The following is a 24,006-nucleotide window of genomic DNA, read 5'->3' as shown; positions in this document are numbered from 1 at the left end:
CACTCCCCCATCACCATCACCCCACTCACCCCCCACCCATCCCATCACCATCACCCCACCCAACCCCCATCCCATCACCATCACCCCAGCCACCCCCCAGCCATCCCATCACCATCACTTCAACCACCCCACCACCCGCCCCATCGCCCACCACAACAACCTGCACCATCACCATCACCACCAGCATCACTAGTGGTTCCGGCTTCAGGAATATTGTGCAGTTCTCCGCAGAATTTCACAACTACACACACCTGATGCTCTGTCAGTAATTTTATCCCAATCAAAACCTGATGAAAGAGAAACAATGATATTCACATTTTAGCCACATCACATGACAAACTGGTGAATAAAGTCTCCAGACACAGAGCATCTATATGTTGTGCATGCATTTTATTCCACCTTCATAGCCATATGCTCATTTAACAGATTGATCTCTTGAACATTTCCTATGTGAATCGTCAGATAACATGGAGTGTGTCTATAACAAGATATGCAGTGGTTCTGCAGCAAACTCTTGTGTTTTTCTTTATCAAGGATGTGGAATGGATATTGTATAAACATATGACCAAAACAATGTGATCTGATCTAGATTTCTGTAGTTTGAAGTAGCATTCTGTTCAGAACTATTTTTAATTTGGTGTGATGATTACTGAAATAACATATTTAAAATTTTCTCATAAAAATACAATAAGATTCTAGAAAACAAATGCAGAGGCTTAGCAGAGATCATCTTACAGTCTGGCAAGTGCTTTAAAGCACTGAAGGTTTACCTGTTTTATGCAAAAGAATAGTTTCCTATTTGTTTTTTGAGGTACAGTGAATGTGATCTGTAAGAGCTTGGGAGACAATTGTTTCCAGATATGATAGCAGCAGCAGCAGGAAATGCGCCATTAAAGTTCTTTAGGAACCAGGAATTCTACACTTTTACATTTTCTGTGCCAAAGTAGTGTCACCAATGCACTGATGGCAACACATCATCGTCAGTGCAGACCGAGGAATGTAGTGTCCATTTATGAGGTAACCACACTTGCTGAGATGTATCTCTCACACTGTAGCTGACAAGTTAACTAAAGGATCCCAGTGGCTCAGAAACCATTGCGTCCATGGAGTATTTGTTCATCTCAGTCTGCACCTATCCCTTTATCTTCCATACCTGTACTCAAGCAGATATTTTCCAGTTTTTTGGAAAGGACTTAATCAATGCACATAAACACACAGACCATAAGCATTATTCTATACAGCAACTTATTCTCATGGAGTCTCAGTAACATAATGATCACATGTTCATATTTAACAATTGCATTATGTCTTTAAGACAAGCTGTTTGTAAAAGTTTTCAATATTCTATACCAGATACATTTTATGAAATTTTTGTAATAAAGCATATATCCACCCAAATTACTAATTAAACATTTTAAATCATATGTACAACATAGATGGTGCTGTTATTTTTGCATAGTCAATGAGTTTGAACCTGATATTAAAATGTTATTTTAGTTCGAGTTCAGATGTTGACTTTTTTGGGCTTCTTTTGTTTGAAAGAAATTTCATTACCACAAACAAAACTAAAAAGACTAGGGCAATACCGACTGAAAGCAGAATCCACTGTCCTGCTTTTGCCTGCTGGGGATCCAATGTTAATCCCAGAAAATCCACCTTATCTTTCGCCTCTTCTGGTGTTGAAGTTGGAATTGGCAGATTGTCTGAGCCTAGAGCTGGAAAGAAATGTGTAAAAGTCAATCTTCTAATGACAAGGAAAATGAGAATGGAAAATACTAAGCGACTCATCAAGTCCTCTTTCCTCTACAAGCCATACAAAGCTGCGTAAACCTGGCCATCATACTATCACCCCATGCACTCATCTCCTTGGGAATAATGCACAGCACTAAAAGAATAATCAAGGTGGAGATTCTAAGAGATGATGGTGCCAAACGTGTAAACAGAGAGTGCAAGTATTTTGTTTCAGTTTTCACACAAGATGTGAATATTTGGGATGGATACCTCTTATATCTTCCAATAGATACCTTCAGGTTCCTTCTTGAGCCATGCAAAGATCAGTTATTTTTATTTGTTGATAAATTACTAAAGTATAATAGAAGATGACATTTTTATGAATATGGAAAAATATGAGCTAATCAGGTTTAGTCAGCACCAATCAACTTGCTGAGTTAGCAACACTCTCATCCCTGGGTCAGAAGGTTGTGGGTTCAAGCCAACAGTCCTTCAGGTAAATTAATTTGTTGTGGCTGTTTGTTGGCCCTTGTCGTGTGAAAAATGAACTATATATAATAATCCTTGCAATGGACAGAAAATGACTTTCCTGCTTTTTTTTACATTTATTAATACAATCCACAAATCCTGGGATTTTTTTTATATATCCCGGGATTTTGGGAGCACCATTATCATACGGCATCCCGGGATCGGGATTTCCGGGATTGCAACACCTAGTTATAACCACGTTGCCCAGTAACAGCTTGAACACTTTTGCAAACCTGGAGTCCAATTGTATTCAGGCCATCCCAGGGTCTCTCCATTCTTGATGTTCTTCTCAATAAGCCAGTCTGTCAGTGGCTTGAAGTACTTCAGTAGAGGCTCAGCAGACATATCTGGCTTCCCTGTTATTAACTTCATGGCTTCAGACCAGGGCTTGCTGCTACCAAGCTTCATGACATCCCTGAGAAAAAAATAAAAATAATCTTTGCGTTTGATAATAATACTTTTTGTGTACGCATACGCAGTGTGGATTGAATTCAGATTTTTTTTCATACTTTACATAAGTCATATTAAATGTTATGGCTACCATTGATCTGACTCATGTAGGTATTGCTGTGTTCACTGAAAGGTAAGGGAGTTGCCTGGCTCCAGAAGAAATGCAGAGAGTAGAACAGAAAGGGTGTGACCTATAAAGAATGAATGCCTGGATGTTTGTCGGATGTTGTTTGATAATAATTACTTGAGAAACACTTGATGTTTTGATGTGACAAGGTATTAAAAGATACATGTTCTTCTACATACCAAGGCATTATTGATTGAAGATGATCTCAAATACTGTTTATATTTGCACCTATTTTTAATTGAGAATGAATGGTCAAATTGAAGATTTGTATTGTAATGCCCTGGACACTAAATCTAGATATTTCTCTTGAAGGTATTGGGTTAAGGTCTTCCTAAATATGAAGGACTGAAACTTGTACTCACGCAATTAATTTTCCAGCTTCCTTGGACTTATAGATGTCACACTTAAACAGGGAACCTGTTTGGTTTGCTACTTCACAAAGGCGTTCATGGAACTGGAACTGGATGATGAAGCTCACAAAATACCTTAGAAAGAATAAGACACAGAATCAAGGCCCAATAATACTGACCCAAAATCACATCATATGATCTTTCAAATATCCCAAATCAGTGGGAGAATGTGGTCTCTCTTAAGCCAAATTTACTGAGGTGCTTGTCTGAAAATGTTGGCAACCACAACAACATAAAATGATATGCCACAGAAACGAGTTGTTTGGCTCAACTCTTCCTTACTGGTGTTTATATTATCCTACGATTTATAGTGATCATAAAGGAGTTTGATTTTGATCTGGAGTTTGGGAAACACCAGTGCTACCACTATTACTGGACCAGGCCATATGCTTCACTTTGTCTGTAAACATTTTGTAAAATTTGAGCCAACATCTATTTTGTTTGCAATATGCTTTAGATGAAATATTATTTACATTTTAACAGAGAAACATATTAGCAGTCATTGTTGGGTTAAAGTATAACTCTCAAAATAAGTATATTTCCAGAATGCACTGGTTCACATGCAAACAAAGCAGACTAAAAATATGCGCAAAACACATACCTGACATAGGGAACGTTTGAAGGAATATGGAATTTTGCCCCGGGATCGAAATCTTGCTCTGAACGAGGAACAGGAGGACACAATCCCTGATAATTTAACCTGTGGAAGGGAAGCGTACAGGGTTAGCAAACTTTGCAAACTGTCTTCTGTCTCCTTTCTGCATTAATCTGCCATATGCATGACATTTCAATGTGTAGTATTGTATTAAACTCTACGAGGCATTGGGAACATAGAGACAGCATTGCCATTACCTTGTGGCAAGTGTGATACTTCCCTCTCTTACATGCATAGAAGCACACACACTATATAACTTACATATGCTGATTGTATAAGTCAGTAAATAATGTTGAAGGATAGAAACTCATCAGCAGAATTAACTTATTTCCCTCATGTTTTTGCCCTTGACAAGTGCCATACGATAGTACAGGTGCCTCCTTCTATAACTTCTGATAGCCCATACTATGCATTTAGCTATATTCAACATTATTTACTAGTGATCAGCTCATCTCCTCGCTGGGATTACTTCAGTCCCTGCCTCTTACCTGAGGTTCCACCACTCTCGGTTGTAGTCATTTTCACTAATCTGTCCATCAAAAACCTTCCATCGCCACTTATCCATCAGATATCCAAATGGAATGAAAGCAATTTTTTCCAGAGCAATGCTCAACAGGTAGTTGATATCCATTTCTAAATATGAGAAATGTTCAGATTAATTATTGGAATCTAGTTGGTAGAAATTGCGATAATCCTAAATATATCCCATTTTTAAAATTATTGCCAGCAATCACAACAATTGAGGAAAAGTACAGAAAATGCACAGAGCTGGTGACAAGCCTTGCTTAGGCTGGATTCATTGATCTCAAAGAAAGCAAGTTACATAATTCACTCACAAACTCAACTCACATCTCCAGCTCGGGTGCCCATACACCATTGTTAAGAGCTTTGGGACATCCTCACCACATAAAAGACAATATATAAATGTAAATTGTATTCTATTTATTCTGCCAATATACCATCTGCCACAATGTAAATATATATTTCAGGTTTACACATCTATAGGTGGCAATTACCAACATAAGATTTTGCTACGCGAAAGAAAACTAAAGTCCATCTAGTTCACCTTCCACCATCCTGGCAGTCGCTTGACATGTCGTGTCCCAAACTATACACTATCCTGAGATATTATTTTCTAGCAGAAATCTATCTCATTTGTTCTTGAAACGAATGACATTTTCTGCTTCCACTGTCTCCCTAGATTACTACTCTCTCACGGAAGTAGTGTTTCCGCAGATTTGTTCTGAATTTACTCCCCTTCAGTTGCAGGCCTTGTTCATAACAACAACTACAACAAAATTACATTTGTACAGCACCTTTCATGTCGGGAGGACATGTTTGTATCCAAAGAAATCCTTGCACTTACCGATATTGTCCTCTACTTCACTGAGTAGGCCGATGGTGTGCAGATGTTTTGGAGTGGAAACGGAAAGAGCCATAACATCGCCAATTGCCTCGTGGAATCCTGGGTTTGCTCCATCTCGGAATGAGACCGGCTGATCTTTGTACTGAAGGAAGTACTGAACGTGGCCCATTTCATGGTGGACAGTGACCAGATCTTCCATGTTGACCACAGTACATTGCTTAATCCTGAGATTGGTTATAAATAGTTAAACAGTCTGCAAATCTGTTTTATCTCAGTCTGAATCCTATACATGTGTTTTGAATGGACGATTTACAATGGAATGGATTCAGACCAGCCTCACATGCGCTCTTTATGCTTATCTAAAAATTACTTTCTGAAGTGTATTTAATAGATGATATTTTTAACTGTGATTGAGATTAGTTAAATTGGCATATTTCTGTTATACTAATGAGGACACGGGTTATCAGATTAATCTACAGCAGACAAACAGACATTAATCTGACAGCTGTGCAGGTGTTGACATGTTGTGGTATCATGTGGTGGCAATAAATGTCCAGAATGTGATCATGTTACAAAACAGCTTTCCAAGATCAGATGTAAAAATTGAACAATGCAAATCTGACGAGTTTGACCAGCTTTTTCTGTAGGTAAACAAGACAACTCCAAACCCTTACCTAAAATCTTTCCTGTTATAAAAGTCCCAGGCAGAAGCATGACAGACAACCTCCCTGCCTTCAGGTTTCATCAACATCGACTTATCCCAGAATTCCTTCGGCATTTGGATAAGCCCGAGAGATGTAAAAAACTTATCTGATTCTTCAAACATCTTTTTGGGAGTCCAACCCTGAGTGAAATAGCAAGTTAGGATATTAGTACTGACGTACTAGAGTAACCTACAATCTACTGTTTCCCTTTCCAGAGACCACCATATCTGTGTGTGTATTTGTGTCTGTTGATAAACACTTCAAATATTGCTTTAGTAATAATAATACTTACATTTGGCCAGACTGACACAAAGTCTCCCTGTCTCACACCAACTGACCCAGGCTGACATACAGTTTTCCAGTACATCCACCAGGAGGCATGTGGACGAAGGGCTGAGTGTTGTCGTTAGGGACTGACGATATGCAGGAAGGCTTTGCTGCATTGTCATTTTACCCTCTGCTCCCCTTCCCCCACCATGAGTTTCTCCACTCACAACTGCCATGTATTTACATTAGAAATGACATATCCACCAGGCTTTCTGATAAGACTCTCATGGCTTTCAATTTCCAATTTCCTTTTTCTGCTTCTATCTCTCCATTGCTGATTACTGGCTGATACTACAACTACCTCCTGTTTCTCCCTTGAAGCTAAATCTTTTCAATATTTGAAAATGTAAATTATTGTAATGTTACTTTAATTCCTTGCACTCGCCTTTCTGCTGCTGAATTATCTTCCCAAAAAGACTAACCTGAGCAATCATTGCTGGAGTAGCATCGACATGAGAGACGTTAGGATAAGGTGTTAACAGATCATAGATATTATTCCACGACTGGGCCCACATGTTTCCTGTCAATGTAGAAGGTGAAATTTACTGTAGTTGCTGGAGACCAGACGAAAAAACGAAAATCTCAGCACTAAGATAATGAAAGCTGTCACACCATCAGCTGATGGAAAGGCACTAAGTAGTTTACGAAGCATTTCCAGGTTAGATACATCACTGGGATGGATAGAATAAAGCTTTTTTTATATTGTCACATAGAACACTCCCAGGTCAAGTTTCATAGTTGTGTATATTCCTAAACCTGATTTACTTATGTATTTGATTCAGTCTCTACACCTTGTTCTGAGTCTCATTTGGATCATCAATTGTAGTGTTTTATTAATTTTGTCCAGGACAAGGTACTGAACCCAATTTAGATTATGATGTTCAGTGAGACTCGGGAACAGAGGGAGTCAGAGGCAAAACAAACCAAGTTTTAATCTTTATTACTTCTATATACATTTCTTAAGCGTGCATGCACATTAACTGTTAGCTTCTTTGCAAAACTTCTTAAATATACAACATATTACGACCTGTCTCTTCTCTTCCTGGGACAGTGGTGGGATGGCGGGCCACAGTTTAACTGATTAGCACCAAAGGAGGGACAGTGGGTTGGGCCTGATCATCTGGCACTCAGTTGCCTTTTTCTTGCTTACTTTTTCTATCTGTACTGTTTGCTGCCAGAATGTCCTTGGGTTTATAACTCAATACTTCAGTCGATAATCTTTAACACACACAAAAAGGCTGAGCATAAGCTATTCTATTCTTAGTATCGAAAGTTACTGTTTTGCTGCCTGGTATGACTTCAAGGTTTCATTATTGTCACATGGTTTTGACTCCGCACTTCATTAGACCAAAATTTATTTTACACACAACACTAAATTCAACAATAGCATTTGCAATTCTCATAACAACTGAAAGTCTCATCCTCACCTTTGTTACTCTCCACTTGATATCACAAATGCATTCCTCTCTAGTCTCTCCAGTTCTTCCTGTAATGAGGTGCCCAAGATTGCACATCATGCTCCCAAGTGCAGCCTCATCAGTGTCCTGTGCGACCTTAACAGTACTTTGCTTATACACTGTATACCTCAAGGTATGAGGTATAGCTAGGAGCTGAAACATACCTAATAAGTGAGCTGGTATTGGGCCCTTAAGGTTGATGTATTTATCTCCGTACTTCTGATACAATCCACGTCGGACATAAGCATGCAGATTCAAGTATAGAGGCTGGAGCTGGTTGTAAATCCTCTCCAAATCTGCCTCAAATGTTTCAGAATCATACAGCGACCTCCAGAAAGCTCCAGCATCTGCGTGATCTGTACCAAGAGAAATAGTCCAGTTAGTGACTTTAGGTGGAGAACCATCTTTCTTGCATTAGAAGTTAAGGGACACCGTGGATCTGCCGTATTAACTAAAAATGGAACCTGGAGAATCAGTTTGATAATTCCAATGGATATAAATAATCCAATGACATTATTCAGAGATTGTTCTCCTGTTTCGTGCTAATATTTTTTCCATTGTTTATATTCAACAAAAACATATTAAATTTTGTTATTAATCTCCGTGCTGTGTATGGGATGCCTCGGCATAAGATAGCTGCCACATTGGCCTATGCAGCAGTCACTACATTTCAAAGTAACTCATTTTATATACTGCTTTGAAATATTTGAAGAATGATAAAGCACTGGATCAAATGCAAGTACTGATGTAACACAATTCAGAACTTTTTGATTTTACTGCCTTGCTGATGTCAGGCATTATTTTTTGATCTGCACCAATTAGAAATACAGTATATAGCTCCAGAGGCGTGTTTACTCACAGTTGGAAACAAAAACAAGCCATCAATGCATCCATGGTCACTTTGCTAATTAATGCAGAGGAGAAGCCATAGACTGAGGGACAGCAGTGGGCTCTTGTAGGGGCCATGGATGTTGGAATCATGGAGAAAGAGACATATCGACCTACACACATGTACCTACTATTTAATCGTGCCGCCTTGTTGCTGAGTTCCACGTATCTCTTGAAGTTGTTCCTCATTTTCTTCCCAGAAACATTTCTCCACCCATTCCAGGCAAACAGCAGTTCACTGTAGTTAGATGAGGATGCCATTATTTCCGTCAGATCTGTGATTGATTGACAGTTCAGAAAATGACTCAAAACAGCAATCTGTGATTACCAGAATGTCTTCTTCCCTTGGGCTCAAAACTTCATTGATTTGTTATAATTTTTTCTCAATTGGTAGCATTATAGCGAATGTACACTGCATGTTTTGAATTGCTTTATAGCTTTTCCACATTGAAAGACCAAAACTGTGGAAAATACTAGAACTGTATCCTATCTAAGACTTGAAAAGTTCAACATTATCTCCTTTTAGTATTCTGTACTTCTACATATAAAACCTAAGAATTCATTTGCCATTTTTATGGCTTTATCTATCTGTGTTGCTACATTTAAAGACTATATCTGAAAGCAAAGGTACTATGTTCTTTGATTTCATTTAAAATCTTTTTAAGGCACCTTTCCTTTCTCTAACCTTACTTCTAAAAATGTGCTACTTCATTCATAGACTTCTATATTGAACTGCATAAGTCACCTAACTACCAATCCTATCTGCTTGCCTATCTTTGACCTGAGGTGAACGTGTACTTACACAAGGTAATATGCTTTCTGCAAGAGTTTGTGACTGCAGTCGATGATGGCTTAGATTACATTGTACCAAGAGAGGGATGAACTCAGTAATTTTGTTGAGAAATGGATGGTTTTAGGCACACTGTGCAGAAAGAAGGATGGCTCCAGCAACACTGTAACTAGAGGAATGATCTGAGGAATGGTCTTCAACAACAACAACTTGGATTTATATAGAGCCCTCCACGCCGGACGGCGTCTCAGAGCACTTTACAGTAACGGATCCCGGGGCCGAGCGAGGGGGGGAAGGTGACCAAAGGCGCGGTCGAAAAGAAAGGTCTTCAGCAGAGACCTGAAAATGGGAAGAGAGGGAGCGAGATGAAGGGAGTGATGAATGCAGTTCCAGAGCCTCGGGACATAGTGACTGAAGGCACGGCCGCCGAGGGTGGAGTGGAGGACTCGGGGGACGAGGACAAGGCCAGACCCGGAGGAATGAAGGCAATGGTACTGTTTTGAGGAGAGAGGAGGTCAGAGAGGTCGGGGGGTGCAGAGGAGTGGAGGGATTTGAATACAAGGGTGAGGATCTTGAAATCGATCTTCTCTGGGATAGGCAATCAGTGCAGTCTGGCCAGGACTGGGGAGATCGAGGAGTGGAGTTTCGTGCGGGTGAGAATGCGGGCGGCAGAGTTCTGAATGAGTTGGATTTTATGGATGGTAGTGGATGGGAGACCGGCGAGGAGGGCATTGGAGTAGTCCAGCCGAGAGGTCACAAAGGCATGAACCAGGCTTTCAGCAGCTTTTGGGGAGAGGTATTGGTGGAGACGGGCGATGCGTTGGAGGTGGAAGAAAGCGGTGCTGGTGAGGGACCAGATATGTGGAAGGAAGGATAATTGGGGGTCGAACCTGGGGGTTGAGTACGGGTTCAGAGAGTTTTAGGGGGAAGTCGGATACGTGGAGGAGGTGAGAGCTGTGAGATTTTAGATGTTGACGAGAGCCAAAGAGTATGGCTTCCGTCTTGTCAATGTTCAGCTGAAGGAAATTTGCGCTCATCCAGTCCCTGAGGTCTGACAGGCAGCTGACAGAACATCAGGGGACTGGGGGTCGCAAAGAGAGGTGGAAAAATAGAGATGGGTGCCGTCTGCATACATGTGGAAGTGTACCCCATGTCTGCGGATGACATCCCCAAGAGGGAGCATGTAGATCAGAAAGAGGAGGGGGCCAAGGATGGAACCTTGGGGTACCCGCAGGTGACCGGGTGAGAGCAGGAGGAGAAGCCGTTTGTGCAGATGTACTGCTGGCAGTTTGTGCGGTAGGATTCAAACCAGGCGAGTGTGGTCCCATTGAGGTGGATGACGGAGGAAAGGCGGTGGAGGAGGAAGGCGTGATCGACTGTGTTGAACCGGCGGAGAGGTCCAGGAGGACAAGGAGGCAGAGGGAGCCCTGGTCACAGATAGAGAGGATGTTGGTTGTGACTTTCACAAGCGCAGTCTCTGCACTGTGGGCGGAAACCGGACTGGAGGGGCTCGAAGAGGGAGTGGGAGGAGAGGTGTGCGCAGAGTTGGTTTGCAACAACACGTTCTAGAACTTTTGAGAGGAAGGGCAGGTTAGAAAAAGGGCGGTAATGGCTGGGGTTTGAGGGATCTAGAGAGGGTTTTTTCAGGAGGGGGGTGATCACAGCAGTTTTGAGGGAGGCAGGACTGCTCCGGAGGAGAGGGACTGGTTGATGACGTCAGCCAGTAGTGGGCAGCGGAGGGGGAGCTGGGTGACCAGTAAGTTGGTGGGGAGGGGGTCGAGGCAGCAGATGGTGGGTTTCATGGAGGTGATGGTGGGTGAGGGAGGAGGGAAGGATGGGGAGGAAGGAATGTAGAATGGGGGTGGTGGTAGGAGCAGATGATGAGGAAGGTGAGGGGGACGGAGAGGGCGTGGTGGTGGGTGACAAAGGGTAGGGGTAGGTGGATGAGGCTGCCTGGCGAATGTTAAGTATTTTAGATGAAAAGAAGTCCATGACCTCCTAGCACTTGGCATTTGATACGAAGATTGAGGAGGCCTGAGGGGGGGCACGGAGGAGGTAGTGGGTGGTGGAAAAAAGGATTTTAGAGATGAGTTTAGCCTCCAAGATGATGTTGGAGTAGAAGCTGTTTTTGCGTGTGTCAAAGAACGACGATAGCTGTGGAGATGCTCGAGCCACAGTTGGCGGTGAACTGTCAGGCCAGTTTTCCGCCATCTGCGCTCGAGCAGATGGGTTTGGGTTTTTTGACGGCGGAGAAGGTTGTTGTACCAGGGGTATCAGGTGGGTTTGGAGATGGTCCTCGATTTTAAGGGCACTGATGACAAAGAGACAGATGGTTATCAGATGCTGTGCTGTGCTTACCAGGGTCCAGAGGGTGACATGTCCCATTGGCTCGACACACTTTGGCAACACTGTAGGTGGTTTCCATGTCAGATAGAATATTGTTATACTGGAAATGGAAAGCAAATCTGTTAAAAAAATTTAAACCTAACTTCAGATTGTACTTAATACCACTAAAACAGTGTCACACACAAAGCTATTTCAACTGTAATGATTATTATTATAATCATAATCTTCACAGAGTTTAGTTATAACAGGCACCGCTGGGGCAGGGGAAGGTAATTGTTTGAAAAGAGAAGAGAATTTCTCCCAGCGGCCAATAATCCCCATATAAAATTGGTCATTCTCCATGGCTGTTTGTGGGACATTGCTGTGTGCAAAATTGGCTGCCACGTTCGCCCATACAAAACAGTCACTCCACTTTATAGTATAACCCATGAAGTGCTTTGGAACATCGTGACGTGAAAGGCGCTATACCAAACGCAAGGAATTTTATTATTATTAATTGTTCTAATTCTTATTTCCTGCTCTTTTTCCCTCTACACTTTTATATTGTACTTCTTCAAATGATTATCTATTTGAATGTTAAGGCCTGTGTGATATCCTCTGATCTCCCAGAGTAGCGTCTGACCTCCCACTTCCTCGGTGTACAGTGTGATGGACGAGCCTATTACCTCTATCAATTCTGGTTCTGGAAGAGCTGCCTGCTGAATGTCGCTCAGCTTGTTCAGGATCCGTTTAGTTGCTTCATTCTGGAAATTTGTGGAGTCAAACTGGCGAGCTTGCAGGCCGTACTCCACTGAGTGATTAGCCATTTTCAGATTTTTGTCCATCTTACAACAGAACAGTTTGATTAGAGACCCTGCATAGGGTGAGCGGCAACATGCAGTCACACTGCCAAGCCTCTTTCACGCAAATTGCTTACGAGAATCTTATACACAATGTGTGTGTGTGTGTGTATATTAGTTGGGGCTTCTTTCACACTTTTGGGAATGAATCTCAATGTGTGTGTGGGGGAGGGGATCCCACATATAAACACACTGCTAGAGAGAATCTCTCTTCTGCACACACTCGCGGGGGTATTAGTAAAGAATTGTACACATGTTACGTACATACCATGACCTGTTTGTTGTGCTCAGTGATGTTGGTGTTGTAGGCCCACGATGCCACTGTATAATCGTTCCACACCTTCTCCGCCGTCATGTTGTATTTCTTTATAAAATCTTCTGCCTCAGTTTCATCCGTGTTCTTCTCTGGAAGAAAATACCACTACACGACAATGCGGGACAATAGCCATTTATCTCCTGTTGCTCAGATCCTTTACAATGAATTAGTACAGCTTTTGACTGTGAATCCAACTGCTAGTAATTATTTTGGATTGGCTGCTCATAACAAGTTGGCAGTTTAGTTTGGTTGGTGATACTTTTGCCCCTGGGTCAGAAGTTTGTGGGTTCAAACACAATGTCAGGTATTGTAAGTGCAACCTGGGACTTTTCTGGAAATGAGGGGTATCGTCCCCTGTTTTTCATTACAATTCCAATACCAGAACCCCCCCCTTCCCCATTTATTTGGAACTTACCAATGCCATTTGGATACCCATCAGGGACTTGTGGGCGCCAATCGAAATCAGGCCACCCAAGCACGTCATTATTTAACACATTCTGTTTTTCAAGCCATGTAGTGACTGGCTGAAAATATTCAAGTAGAGCAGAGGCATCCATCTTCCCATCACCTGTCACTTCCTTAAGAATCTCCTCCCAAGATCTGGAAGAGCCAGCCCTCAGTGCTTGTCTGAAAAAAAGCCAGTGTTGAGATCTTAAATTGCGGAGACTGTACAGTACATATAGGACCCTTGAGACTGCTTTATCCATGTCTTCTATTAGTATTCTGAGACAGTACCTGGGTTCTCCAAGCAGAACCCATTTCTGAGCACAAATCTGCCCTCATAGTAATCAGAAAACCATAAAATTTACAGCACAGAAGGAGACCATTTGGCTCATTGAGTCTGCACTGGCAATAATATTCAGTGACAGAATGCTTGGGTTATCATGTGATGCACTGCATCCCTTCGGTGCCTGTTACTAGAGCCAGACCCTACCTGAGCTTCTCACCAGCGACCGTGGATTTATAGATATCACATGTATGTAGAGCTCCAGTATGGTTTGAAGCATTGCACAGAGCTTTATGAAACTGGAATTGCAGAATACAACTCACAAAATATCTGAAAAAGAAAGGACAGAAATTTGAGAGTTTACGAAAGAGATTCTGGAAATAACTAGCTCTGTACAAGAGACATCTGAGTGTTCAACTATTCTCAATTCCTCTGAAGGTCTTTTTCTTCTACCTGATGTAAGGTGTGTTTCCTGGGACGTGATACTTGGCACCAGCATCAAAATGTGTTTCATTCCTAGAAATTGGTGGGCATATTCCTTGGTATTTTGTCCTAAAAAATAATCAACAATGATACATTAGAACATACCCTATCACATCTGGCTACCATTACACAATTTCTGCTATCCTGTTTTAGCTTTACCTCAGGTACCACCATTCGTAGTTGTAATGCAATGGAGAGATGCGTCCACTGAACACTCCCCACCTCCACTGGTCTATCAAATAGCCAAAGGGAAGGAAGGCAATTTTTTCTAGAGCCATCTTCAGAAGATAATTGATTTCAGCCTCTGTCAGAAAACACATTGATTTTTTTGATACAAACGAAAGCTGAGAGTTTCCCTTCTAACATCTGTGTTTCTAATATCATTACCGCTGAAAATGATAATTAAAGACTTTCAAAACTCTGATACCACCCTCAAAGATCTCTAATAAATTATCAGAAGCATTGTTCGCAATTTGTGTCCACAACCCTCACACAGCTTAAGTATATCTAAGATTCCAAGCCCATGTGAGACAGTGAGTTAACAGACTAGGCTGATATTACAATATAGTGCTTGGGAAGCAGCAATTTAACATTTTAAACCAAAGTACTGTTGGCTGCTCAAGTGTAGCATGACTGGAGGCTTGAAAGTCCAGCCTCTCAGTTGGTTACAACAACAAGAAATTACATTTGTAAAGCGCCTTTCATGTCTGGAGGACATCCCAAGTCGCTGGACAGTCAGGGATTTAGCTTCAGGACAATGCTAGGAGGTGTTTTGTTGCCAGAGGTGCCGTCCTTTGGATGAGACTCGGATATTAAAGACCCCACAACATTATTCAAAAAGCGGTGTTGCTGGTTAACACTCCTGCAGAAGAATTGCAGAATAACTTGTACTGGGGTAGTACTGCAGCATTTCATACAACATTTCGAAAACAGCCCAAAATGTAATTTAAATGTGTTTGTTTCAAGATCTTACCGTGTCCGTCTGAGACTGTTTGCAGCAGCCCAATCTTCTCCAGGTGCTTTGGTGTTGACACTGAGAGTGACATTACATCCCCAATTGCTTCATGGAAACCTGGATTGGCTCCAGCTCTAAATGTGACGGGCTGGTCTTTGTACTGCAGATAGTACTGGATGTGACCCATCTCGTGATGAACGGTGAAGAGTTGCTCCATTGTGACTGTTGTACATTGTTTGATTCTGAAAAGAGAATAAAACAGTTGAGCAACTCATTTTATTAGTTTCTCAGCTTAACCTTCGTGTCTCACAACCCACTCTGTGGTCGGTCCCAGCAGAAACCAGTGAATGCTAACAAATATTTGTGACCAATGGTCTGGATTTCTGAGTACAGTAGCATTACACAATGTCACAGCAATCTAAGTTTGTTTGAGGCCTGCCCTATAGTAATGCCCTTGAAGGACCTCTTACATTGCACACTATAAAAACTGTGGAATTAGGTTGTTCTTCAAATTGAGGCAAGTGCACTGACCTGAAAGCCTTGCGGTTCAGAAAATCCCAGGCTGAAGCGTGGCACACCACCTCGCGGCCATCATTTGGCTTTTCCAGCATTGATTCATCCCAGAACTCCTTGGGCATCTCAGTAAGATTCAATGATTTGAAGAAATCCTCAGCAACTCTGAACATACGGGTGGCGTTCCAATTCTGCAAGTAATTTCGGGCGAATTTAGATATACATATACAGCTGGGCATAATGATTATTAGAGAGAAAAAGCCTCTCCAGTAACCTGGCTAACAACTGACAAACCGTGTACAGACCAGTTTATAACCAAGTAAGAATTGAGGCCACTTTAACAGACAGGTAACCTGGAAGATACTATCTTATCAAATTATATATTTTAAAAGTCAAGCAGATGTGGTCATGATTGATCATCTCAACAGAAGGGTGACTAGTCCAATGGCTCTGCACTGGTGAGGCAACCTAGACTACTTCACTCACATCTGTCTCACTCACTGGTGAAAATGCTGCCAACAGTGCAAACTGCCTCCTGAATAACACTGCTATTGGCTGTGCAGGAGCATCGCTTGTGTATGAAACCAACCAAGACAAACCACTTACTTGCTGAACCATTGCATCAGTAACATCAATGTTGTCTTTGTCTGGGAATGGGATCATCATTTCATAGATATTATTCCACTGCTGTGCCCACATATTACCTGAATATGGGACAGATCAGTTTGCAGTTTATTGACAACAGTAAGAAGATAACACACTTCTAAACACAATCCACTACAGATCAATAAATTAATTGGAACTCCAGGTTATAAACTAATTATATTTAACTGGCAGACACTGCTCATATCTGTAGCCTATGTACCAACTAATGTTCATTATTTCACCTGAAAAGGATCAGTCTTCAGATTACAGTAATATATTGTCAATCTTTACCCAGGAGATGTGCAGGAATAGGTCCTCTCAGATTGATATATTTGGCTCCATATCTTTGATATAACTTTCTTCTCACATAAGCATGGAGGTTGAGGTAGAGAGGTTTCAACTGGTGGTAGATGAATTCAAGATCTTCCTCAAATGTTGGCGATTCATACCATGATCTCCAGTACTCTCCAGTATCCTCAAACCCTGTCAACAAATAAGATTTACTATGTAATAATAATAATCCTTGCATTTGATATAGCGCTTTTCACGTCTTCTCGACGTCCCAAAGCGCTTCACGGAATATACTGTAAAGTAAATTGACTGTATATTTGTGGGCGAATGCAGCAGCCAATTGCGCACAGCAATGTCCCACAAACAGTCATAGATTGAAAATGACCAATTTATTATTGTTTTTTTTGGAGGGATTATTATGTACTATTTGGTTGAAATATTTTGGTAAATCTGTAAACTCTTGACACAAAGTAATTTGAAGAACCATAAATATAGAATTTGGCAAGTAGCCAAATGTGTCCCGTGCAGATTCTGTTAAAGCTGTTTTGGTGGCAATACTGAGGGCAGACCCTGAATCTGTAATCTGTTATGAAAAGATAGTTCCACCCGATAGATTGGACAGGGAGCTGACAAATTGCTTCAGGCCTGATTCTCTCATACAATACAAAATTACATTTGTATAGCTCCTTTCACGTCGGGAGAACATCCCAAGGTGCTGCCCATTATGAAATATTTCAGATTGCGTAGAAGGAAGTGATAAGTCTTGGAACTATATTAGCTGAAAAAGATTGCTCTTTACAGTAAATGTTTACTTTACAGTAATTGATCCTATTGCTCTACAACTTTCAAGGTTCATTTTCGACATCGGCCAAATTCTAGGCACGAATCAGACTAGGTTGTTCACCTCCTCCCTTTATGCATTTTGATATTGATAACGTCCTTACCATCCAAACGAGTGGCTTCATTGCTCATGTCAACAAACTCTGTGTACTTCTCTCTCTGAGGTATTCCTGCGGAGTTGTGCCAGCCTTCCCAGGCATACAGCAGCTTCTGGTAGCTTTTGGATTTTGCCAAAAGTTGCACGAGATCTGAAACCATAAAGAGGCCATCAGGTGTCTGCTCAAGGCCATTCCTTGTACTTATTCAGTTTGTGGTTGTGTGCTGTGGTGGGTTCAGTCAGGCTTAGATGAGAGAGAAGGGAATGGAGGGGCATGGGCAGAGTTTAGAAATGGTGGGGGTATTAGGATGAATGGAGGTGCATCTGGAGTATAAATTGAATTGCAGCACAGACTAGTTTTGGTTCTGTAGGTCCTATGTATGTGTAGTGATAACATGTGTTTCTATATGCAATGTAATGGAGTCATGTTGTGGCAAGTTCAGTGTGGAGTAGGGTGCTGTCGTAGCTTAGAGTCAGCTTCTTGCTAACAAACACAACAACAACAACTTGTATTTATATACGCAAGGTAACGTCCCAGAGCCATGTCAACAATCATCAATACTAAAGCATCTAGATTGAAACCTCCACACAATTTGGGGATTTGTCGTTTGCTGATTACTAAAATTAGAGATAATTTTCTATGTTTTTATAATGGATACTTTAGTAATCAGTGTAACATAGGGTGGAGAACGGGGGGGATGTGGGGTGATCGAAAGCATGATCAAAGAGAAGGGTCTTGAGACGGGTCTTGAAGGAGGCGAGGGAGTGGGCGAGGAGGAGGGACTGCGGGATGGAATTCCAGAGGGTGGGTCAGAATGGCAGAAGACCTGCCTACCAATGGTGGGGCGAGCGAAGTGGGGGACATGAAGCAGACCGGAGCCCGCTGAGCGGAGGGAGCGAGCAGGATGGTAGGGGGTTAGGAGTAAACATGTATTAGCATATTTAACAGCAACATACCCGGTTCAAGCGACCAGCACTTAGTGATATTCTCTTGGCTTGGGGGACACACCTTCGCTGTGGAATAGATATTATCCATTTCAGTCAGGATGGTGTTGTACTGAAATGGACAATAGGTTAGTGGCGTTCTTCACATATCTGATAGGAAGATTCTGTCAGTAACTTTGGATTCCTCTATCAAAGGGATGTCATCCATTAACTAGTTTGTCAATTCTCTTCTCAATTCTATTTTATAACAATATCTCAGTCAGACAACCTTTTATGCAAGGATTATTATTATTTTAAAATTCTCAGCTCTAAGGAGTATAACTGAAATCTATCCGAACTCTGATACAGAACAAGCCCTTATTGGCAGGAAGCTAACTATGAGAACCAGGCTTTATGGCAGCACAAATTGTGGATGTCATATGAGGAACCAGGACACGGCTGTCGTAGGTGTGTGCAGTGGAGAGGCCATGCTGTAGGCTGTAGGCATAGCACTGTACTGCTGTCTTAAGATGGATAGTGCTATAGGTGGGGACGTACCATAGGAGGAATAATAATAATAATCCTTGAATTTGATGTAGCCCCTTTCACATCACTGAGATATATCTCAGAGCTTCACAATGTAAAGAGGTGCTACTGTATGATGGAGCCAGACCGACACCAGTAGGAGCAGGAGGGACTGTGTGGTCGGAGGGACTTTGCAATAAGACTCATGTTAGAAATGTAATTTCTGTCAACCCTATTCTAATAAACCTGTTGCAAATAATAGTTTTAAACTGAACTCGCTTTCACTTTCATAGAATCATAGAATCGTACAGCACAAAAAGAGGCCATTCGACCCATCGAGTTTGTGCCGACTCTTTGAAAAGAGCAATATAATGTCAATCCCACTCCCCAGTCCTTTCCCCATAACCCGCAAACTCATCCTCCTCAAATACCCATCCATCGTGTTTTTGAAAGTTGTTATCAAATCAGCCTCGACCACTCTTTCACAATGCATTCCAGATTCGAACAACTCACTGCATGAAAAACTTTCTTCTCACCTCCCCTCTGCTTCTTTTAGATACTATTTTGAATCTGTGGCTTCGAGTCACCGACACACCCACCAGTGGAAACAGTTTTTCCCTTTCTAACTATCAAATCCCCTCAAGATTTTGAAGACCTCTATCAGGTCTCCTCGAAACCTTCTCTGCTCCAATGAGAATAATCCCGGCCTCTCCAGCCTTTCCTCATCATCACGGTCCCTCATTCCTGGTACCATTCTTGTAAATCTCCTCTGCACCCTTTCCAATGCCTTAACATCCTTCCTATAGTGTGGTGCCCAGAACTGGGCACAGTATTCTAACTGAGGCCTAACCAGTGTTTTATATAGGTCAATCATAACCTCCTGACTCTTATACTCTATGGCCCTATTATAAAGCCCAGTATCCCATATGCCCTTTTTACAGCCTTATCTACCTGTCCTGACACCTTCAAGGATTCATGTACCTGAACCCCCAGGTCTCTCTGTTCTTTCACCCCCCTTAAGATTGTATTACCGCCTATATTGCCTCCCCTCATTCTTTCTACCAAAATCCATTACCTTGCATTTCTCCACATTGAAACTCATCTGCTATGTGTCGCCCATTTTACCATCTGTCTATGTCTTCCTGCAATTGGCTCCTATCCTTCTCACTGTTTACCCCCTCCCTAACTTTGTGTCGTCCGCCAACTTGGAAATGGTGCTTACTGTACCCAAGTTCAGATCATTTATGTATATTAAGAAGAGCAGTGGTCCTATTACCGATCCCTGGGGGACACCACTGTACACTTCCCTCCAGTCAGAAAAGCAGCCATTCACCACAACTCTCTGCTTTCTGTCTCCCGAACCGTTCTGGATCCACTGCCACTGTCCCTTTTATACCATGGGCTTCTATCTTTCTTACAAGTCTTTCATGTGGCACTTTGTCAAATGCCTTTTGAAAGTCCATATAAACAACATCAACTGCACTACCTTTATGCACCCTCTACGTTACCGAAAAATTCTATTTAATTTAATTGGAACATTTCCCATCCTTTGTTGCCATCTGTTCCTTCCTAGTTCTATTTCCCTGAAATTTTGCTTCAAACGTAAATACAATGTAATAACTGATGATTAAGCTCCCAGTATCCTTATCTATTTACTGTGCCAGTCTGGTGCAGTAGTACGGCTCTCGCCTCTGAATCAGAAAGTTTTGGATTCAAGCCCCACGTTGGGTCTTGGAATCAGAGACCAAGATGACACTCCAATGCAGTGCTGAGGAAGTGTTGAAACCAGGAGCAGTTTGCAGTGCTGGTAAAAGGATGTACCTTCTCTCTCTTTTGTGGGTCAAGATTTGCAGGGCCTAGGATTCGAATCTCTCTCAGTATTTTCTTCAGCTCTGTATCATTGAAGTTCTTACTTATGTCGTCAAACAATTCCTTGGCTTTCTTGGCCCAGGCTTCCGTAAACTCTTGCTCAACTAGCGAGGCATTGATCTAGGAGTAAGAAAACAAAAGATGAGTCTCTGCTGACGATTGGCTTTGTCTACTTCACTCTACTCAATCATCAACTCCAATCTAATTTGCTATATTACAATTACATATCTGAAAACATTCATCTGCTGTAGTTAGACAAAGGAACGTACTGTGTGATGAATGAAATGTTGAGTACTCAAAGGCCTATGTGTGTTTTTTCAATATAATATATCCAGGATGTACAGTTCGCTGTGATATGTACATGGTGATTTGATCGCAGGCATCTGATGTTCATCAATTCAACCATGTTGTCTGCTTGTTCAAATCTGACCCGAAGCTGCCTTAACCAGGAGAGGGTGCATTTAAAAGTGTTACTGCTCTCGTCAAGAATCATAGAGGTTTCTTAATAGTTTCAACCGTTGATTCACTCACTGTTTAATTAAGTGCATGAATGCTGACTGGAGCCATTTGAAAGGAATGAGCATTCGCATACAAATCAGCTCAACCTTCATGGACCTGCCCTTGCCTGGTTCAAATCCTAGCTTTCCCACCATCTCCACTTTGTCTCAACTAATGGCTTTTCCTCCAGCCCCTGCACCGCCATGTGTGGCGTCCCTCAGGGCTCTGTCCTTGTTCCCCTCCTTTTCAACATTTACATGCTCCCTCTTGGTGACACGATCCATAGACATGGGATCAATTTCCACATGTATGTAGATGATACACAGCTCTACCTCACCATTTCCAATCTCGATTCCAGGACCACTTTGAGGACAGACTGCCTGTCAGACATCAAGTCCTGGATGAGAACAAACTTCCTCCAGTTGAATGTCAACAAGACCGAGGCCCTCCTGCTTGTCTCCTATGTGTGCCTCCATACCTCGGGCACTGACAGCATCACCCTTCATGGATGCACTCTACACCTCACGGAGACAATACAGAACCTCGGGGTCCTGTTTGACCTTCAACTATCCTTCATTCCCTACATCCGTGCCATGACCCGCTCCACCTTTCCCTACCTCCACAATATTGCCCGGTTCTGCTACTGTTTCTCATTCCAGGCTGCCAAGATTCAAATCAATGCATTCATCACATCTAGGCTTGACTATACAAACTCTCTGCTTGTCGGCCTCCCCAACTTCTCCCTCCACAGACTGCAGATCATCCAGAACTCTGCAGCTTGTGTCATCTCTCGCACCAGGCTCTGCAACCCTATCACTCCCAACCTCACCCGCCTCTACTCAGGATACAATTCAAGATCCTGGTCAAGATCCAAAGCCCTCCTCTGTGAACTCCTACCCCCCCCAACCTGTCCGCTCCCTCTGCTAAGCAGGCTCTGGCCTGCTTCATGTCCCCACCTTACCTGCCCCACCATTGGTGGGTGGGCCTTCAGCCATCCCACAGTCCCTCCGCCTCGTGCCCTCTCTTGACTCCTTCAAGACCCAGCTCAAGACCGTGCCTTCAGTCATCCTTCTAACCTTACCCTCCCCACCCTCCAACCCTGCTGATCCCAACCACCAGCTCAGGTGTTGATCCCTGACTGTGATGTGAAAGGTGCTGTGTAAATACAATTTGTTGCAGTTGATCAGATGTCATAGCAGCTTCTCATCTCAACAGTTTATGTTTGTAATATCCCTCGTCTCCGGGTTTTTAACAAATGGTGTCGAGACAAAGAGAGAGTTTACAATTAGCTTCATGTAAGTGATATATACACTCTAGCTAAATTTGCAGCAGAATCTAGGAAGTTATATTTGTAGCTAGCATTTCTGAACAACCAACTGAATAGCCTGTGCTGTGGATAAGGCAATGACAGAGCCAGGAGCTGAGAATACATCTCCATCTCACTTGTCCTGAGCTGCAGAGGACGCAAAGCATCTCACACAAAACCTTACACAAAAGTACCAGCTTGCAGAGAGCTCTGAATTATATTAATAATATCATATATAACAATGCTTGTACTTGATATAGCACCTTATTACGTCATCGAGGTGTAAGTGGTTTGATTGTACATTTTGTGGATCTTGCCAGAGAAGTCCTTCTGAACAGATTAATCAGTTGTGTGGCTCAATAGCAGTTCAGGACAGAGCTGAGACGTGGTACAGGTGTTTCAAATACCGACCGGCACCTGATCTTAAATCGGTCAGAGTGATGACATGTCTCAGCAGTGGCTTTTGTTCATACTATAATGGTGCTTCACCCTAATAACATTCGCAGATAAACCTGGTCCTGAGCTTTGAAAGTTAATACTCGAGTGACTGGTAATGAAGTAGTTAAATGAATTGTGCACCAGTAACATTGTGCATGAGCCAAACCAAGGGAGTGCTGTCCTGGCTTCCATTGTGCCAGTGAACTGCATGAAGCAGTCTAGATATTGTTCGAAAGCACTGAGTGTTCAGCTTCACTGTTCGCAACTTAACATTTATGTGTAACATCTTAAGTAGATTTCCATCTCTTTGCTTGAGTCTGTTTGTACATATTTGATTCGGCCATTGTAAGGTAATGAGTTACAGCAGTGACCTGACCAATATGACCCTGTGTGTAAATATGCTGGCGTGTTTCAGGAGCACCTGTGTGCTACTGACTAACACTGCTGTCAGATTGCCTGAGTGTGGATCCGCAACCTCAACGTGCAAATACAAAAGAGAAAGCAGGTACCTGTTTCTGCTGGTTATATTTGGTCAGATTGGTGTTGTAATTCCAGCTGGCTGAAACACTCTTGAAATAAATGCTCTCTGCTGTTGTGTTGTAATCAGCCACAAATAACAAAGCACCCGCTTCATCCTTGGTGTAGTTGCCAGGTTTGTATTTGTCCTCCAGGGCACATGCGTTCCCTACAATAAGCAGCAGTGGCAGAAACCAAGGCATTTTGACTTGCATGTTCTGATGTCAGCTCTCTTCTCTGTGTGCGCTCCAGCACCAGCCTCTTTAAATACACTTCTACCTAGACCCAGCCCACATTTACAAGCCTTTCCAGCAGGGCTCTGTTGATAACACATAATCTTCTCGTGCTGACTGCCGATAGGACTGTGCTGAATAATGAAAACTATGCTCGCTGCAAGCTTTATTACATCCCAACATAAAAGCAGTTCCTTTTGCCATCATCTGTG

The 24,006-nt window shown here is 42.3% G+C and overlaps 1 protein-coding gene across 1 annotated transcript; it reads right to left on the bottom strand.

Annotated features, from left to right (window-relative positions):
• Positions 1–369: 369 nt before the first annotated feature.
• ace (angiotensin I converting enzyme (peptidyl-dipeptidase A) 1) lies at positions 370–23,796 on the bottom strand. Its single transcript, XM_007907340.2, has 25 exons — positions 23,555–23,796; positions 20,756–20,923; positions 18,443–18,542; positions 17,493–17,636; positions 16,549–16,740; positions 16,219–16,316; positions 15,631–15,803; positions 15,118–15,341; positions 14,304–14,448; positions 14,115–14,213; positions 13,869–13,991; positions 13,350–13,561; positions 12,887–13,023; positions 12,445–12,603; positions 11,792–11,879; positions 8,775–8,918; positions 7,920–8,111; positions 6,721–6,818; positions 5,942–6,111; positions 5,268–5,491; positions 4,390–4,534; positions 3,848–3,946; positions 3,199–3,321; positions 2,493–2,674; positions 370–1,715 (listed from the first exon to the last, which is right to left on the bottom strand). The coding sequence occupies exons 1-25, from the start codon at positions 23,774–23,776 to the stop codon at positions 1,489–1,491; spliced, it is 3,888 nt and encodes a 1,295-aa protein (XP_007905531.1). The 5' UTR covers positions 23,777–23,796; the 3' UTR covers positions 370–1,488.
• Between the last annotated feature and the right edge of the window lie 210 nt (positions 23,797–24,006).

This window comes from Callorhinchus milii, unplaced genomic scaffold, assembly GCF_018977255.1.
Source record: "Callorhinchus milii isolate IMCB2004 unplaced genomic scaffold, IMCB_Cmil_1.0 Scaffold23, whole genome shotgun sequence".
Taxonomy (NCBI): domain Eukaryota; kingdom Metazoa; phylum Chordata; class Chondrichthyes; order Chimaeriformes; family Callorhinchidae; genus Callorhinchus; species Callorhinchus milii.
Note: the sequence above shows the minus strand (reverse complement) of the source record. Positions and strands in the feature narration are given on the sequence as shown.

Bases quoted from the DNA above. Each gene is read 5' to 3' on its own strand.
- ace (XM_007907340.2), bottom strand. From the start codon at position 23,776: ATGCAAGTCAAAATGCCTTGGTTTCTGCCACTGCTGCTTATTGTAGGG. The intron at 18,543-20,755 runs GTACATCCTTTT...TGTCCATTTCAG, and splicing joins ACCCACAAAAGAGAGAGAAG to TACAACACCATCCTGACTGA. The intron at 13,992-14,114 runs GTAGAAGAAAAA...TTTCTTTTTCAG, and splicing joins GGAAACACACCTTACATCAG to ATATTTTGTGAGTTGTATTC.